The 3600-nt window shown below is 39.7% G+C and overlaps 1 protein-coding gene across 2 annotated transcripts; it reads left to right on the top strand.

The window, feature by feature from the left end:
- The first annotated feature begins 387 nt into the window (after positions 1 to 387).
- Positions 388 to 2472, top strand: LOC105263972 (odorant receptor 85f). 2 transcript variants are annotated; one of them, XM_011300510.1, is made up of 3 exons: positions 393 to 702; positions 993 to 1701; positions 1762 to 2460. In XM_011300510.1, exons 1-3 carry the CDS (start codon positions 562 to 564, stop codon positions 2100 to 2102), a joined length of 1191 nt encoding a protein of 396 aa, XP_011298812.1. In that variant the 5' UTR covers positions 393 to 561; the 3' UTR covers positions 2103 to 2460. The 2 variants fall into 2 exon arrangements, with proteins under 2 accessions (XP_011298811.1, XP_011298812.1); XM_011300509.1 differs by having other exon boundaries at positions 388 to 702; positions 993 to 2472.
- The last annotated feature ends 1128 nt before the right edge of the window (positions 2473 to 3600 follow it).

Genomic DNA, 3600 nt, shown 5'->3' with positions numbered 1-3600 from the left:
GAAAAAAAAATTCTTCAGATTCTTCCCATTCCTCGCCGTCATCACTAAAAAACACTTAAAGACAGAATAAATAAACAATTAATTTCATATTAAATGTATTAAACTGGCGGTAAACGGTTCCGTCTCTCGGATTACGTCAATCATTCCGTCATTTTTACTGAATACTTCTCTGTAGACAGAGCAAAAATAGGAAACCAAAATAGATGAAGAAAAACATGAAACTTGAAGACATTTTCAAAGACTGATGAATAATAACGCGGAAGCGGAAGAAAACTCTCCCCAAATAATGTAATCATTACTGGTTTCGGACACAAATGACCGGTAATCATTCCACCTCCATTGAAATTCCCAAGACTGCAATTTGTCTTTACCCATTGTCTGCGTCGGTCGATGATCATTTCGATCATAGATGCAAATTACGTAAGTGAGGGGTTGTTGGCCCATCCATATTGCAGATGTGTGCAATCAGCGGTATTTGTCCTGAGAGAGTGCACCTGTTCTATTGTCATCTACTGAAAAATTCTGTGGAGAGGTAATTCCTCAATTCCGCAGTTCAATTCCATGGAGCATCAAGACTGGACAGTCGACACCAGTTACGAGCTGCTGGTGTACAAACTCATAATGTGGCCATTGGGAATTTGGCCGCTCAATAAAGGAGAGTTATTCTCAGAGATTCGACTACTCCTTGCAGCATCCACTCAGGTTTATCAAATCTTCTTGAAATCATTGACGATTTAGTATTCGATACCCCAGAGGACTTCTATCTCCTTGGATAAACTTCAATAATTATTATTCATTTGCTTCCAACACCGAATTCACTTATTGCTTGAAGGTCATAACCAACATAATCATCCTCTAGAACAATATGACTAAAGAAATAACATTTTTATGAAAATATATATACTTCCAATTAGAACTGAATCCTTAGCAAGAATCTTTTTTTCTCACCATGCAGCTATACTCTAACACGCCATGTTGCTTTCTCCTGACAGGCTGCGACATTCATCTGTTTGACCCTCGAGATATTGAACAATTGTCGTGGTGTGGAAATCGTCCTTGACCTTTTTGTCCTGAGTGTCTTCTCGCTGCTGGCATGTGTCAAAGGGTTAATAGTGCATCATCACATCCATAACATGTCCGAGAACGTTCGTTCTGCGATCGCAGACTGGTCATTGCTTTCCCAAACAGACAACTCCCAAAATAAAGAGCTGATGACAAAATACGCACGAATAGGAAAACTCGTCTGCTTCTCGCTGATGATTCCAGCCTCCGGTGGCACCCTCTCCTGGATCATCCTTGCTCTACCACTTCCCATGTTCCTCCCAGCAAACAGCTCCAACGTCATCAAGAACTTTCCACTCCAAACGGCTTGCACATTTGATCCCATAACAACTTCCAAATTTTATTACCTCATTTTTGGTCTGCAAATGTATCAACTGGTAACGACATGTCTCGGTAACTGCGGCAATGATGTATTCTTCTTCGGCATGTCGATGCACACCTGTGGACAGTTGGAAATATTGCAGAATGATCTCACTGATATTGAAATTGAGAAAGAAGAGTCGAACAACTGGAGGAAGTTGAAAGGAATGGTGAAGAGACATGTCCACCTGATTGAATTGGTTGACAAATTGGAGGGCACATTCAACATGATTATCTTGGCGCAATTGATTATGAGTGCTGTGCTGATATGCATTATGGGTGAGTCCATCTGTAAAAGATATTACCGTCAATTGATAATTGATATTTCATTTGGAATAGGACTGCAGGTGATAATAGCACTGAAAACTGGTGACATGTTTGCCGCGGTCAAAGCTAATATTGTCCTGTCATCTCTGATGTCACAATTGTTCTTGTACAGCTACGGCGGTGACTGCTTGACCACACAAAATGCATCAGTGGCTCTTGCTGTCGACAAAAGCCCGTGGTATAAAGCCTCAGCGGTTACAATGAAAAATGTCGCCTTCATCATGATGCGAGCTAATAAACCAATTTACGTCACAGCTGGAAAATTTTTTGACATGACACTGAGCACATTTATGGAAATTTTGAAAGCTTCCGTGTCCTACATGTCTGTTCTCCGGATAGCAATTGATGTGTAATGTGTACATTGTGTTTATTAATTTATCCTTGTGTAATAATGTTGAATACTCATGGGAAGCAACAAATACGGATGATGAACTTACCACTTCATACTGACGTACTACACAAATTGTGAAGACTGCGGATTAACTTTATTTATTTTATTGATTATTATGTAAATTATTATGTAATCTTTCATATCAGTAAACGTGGAGGTCTGAAAAGCTATCAATAATCTTGACACTTTAATTTCATCTCGTGAGTTGCAGAAGAACCAGTCGGAGATGAGATTGATTTTTGGTTTATGTATAATAATAAATAAATGAACTCAGAATTGGCGCAAGCATGAGTTCATTGTTCCGTGAAGAATTGGAAGGAGCTCATCACTTTTGAAGTCTTTTAAATAAAAATCTTCCATTCAAGGGAGACTATCCAATGTAACCGTCATGCATTGATGATTATAATAAATTCATTGGAAATACGTAGAAGATTGAATTAACATTATTCTTTCATTTGACCACTAGATAAAATTGTTAGAAACCATGCATAAGTGATGACCATCGACATATGTCCGCGATTTCGTGCATATGTAATCTTTATTAATATAATTCAAGGTGAATTATCGGATCGATTCGAGACGGTGGTGGGCTTTCACGGAAGGGTTTTCCGAGAAGATCGAAGAAGGGGGACGATTATTAATGTACCATGCGCGAAGACAGCCCGAGGCAATCTGCAAGAAATCTATTCTTCCTTTACTCGTATGCACTATCGGTTTATGGCGTTTGGCCACTCCTTGATGATACGTTATTTCTAAAATGTAGAATCGCCCTCGTCGTTTGTCAAATGGTGTGTGATCTGCAAAAAAAAACGTTTCAATTAGAAAAAACACCTCGATCCTTGGAAAAATCGGTTGCGCCCGATCTTCAAGAGTTCAAATCCCTTTTTTCGATGATTACAAGGAATCAAGTTGATCAGATCACCTGGACTTATCTTCAATTTTGTTTGCAGACGATGTTGGCAACCACGGGCACGATAAAACTGATAACACAATGCGGAAGTTCCGAAGAAATGATTGACACATTTCTGATGCTGGTTGTCTCGCTTCTCCTCTTGGCTAAGTGCTGTCTGCTGTACCTGCATCGGGACAAACTGGCATTCATCATTCGTTCGTCGACTGAAGACTGGATAATGGTGGAGAATGCACAGTACAAGAAGATGATGTCAGAACGGAGAAGTTTCTGCGAGACAGTAGCAAAGATGTTTTACTCCGGGGGTTTATTCGTACTTGCTATTTACCTTGCCAAAATTTTGATATTTGACGAGATCAATGTGATCGACGAAGAATCGATGAACAGCACATCTGTGAAGCTACAACGGAGATATTTATTTCCGGATGGATGTGTCTTCGACGGCATTGGAAATTATCTGTACTACCTCATCATCACCAATCAGGCGATTCAGATGTCTATAACTGTATCGATAAATCTTGGTGGAGATACTCTGTACGTCGCTCTTACC

The sequence above is a fragment of the Fopius arisanus genome, unplaced genomic scaffold, assembly GCF_000806365.1.
Source record: "Fopius arisanus strain USDA-PBARC FA_bdor unplaced genomic scaffold, ASM80636v1 scaffold00018, whole genome shotgun sequence".
NCBI classification, from domain to species: Eukaryota; Metazoa; Arthropoda; class Insecta; order Hymenoptera; family Braconidae; genus Fopius; species Fopius arisanus.
Note: the sequence above shows the minus strand (reverse complement) of the source record. Positions and strands in the feature narration are given on the sequence as shown.

Bases quoted from the DNA above. Each gene is read 5' to 3' on its own strand.
- LOC105263972 (XM_011300509.1), top strand. From the start codon at position 562: ATGGAGCATCAAGACTGGACAGTCGACACCAGTTACGAGCTGCTGGTG. The intron at 703-992 runs GTTTATCAAATC...TTCTCCTGACAG, and splicing joins TCCTTGCAGCATCCACTCAG to GCTGCGACATTCATCTGTTT.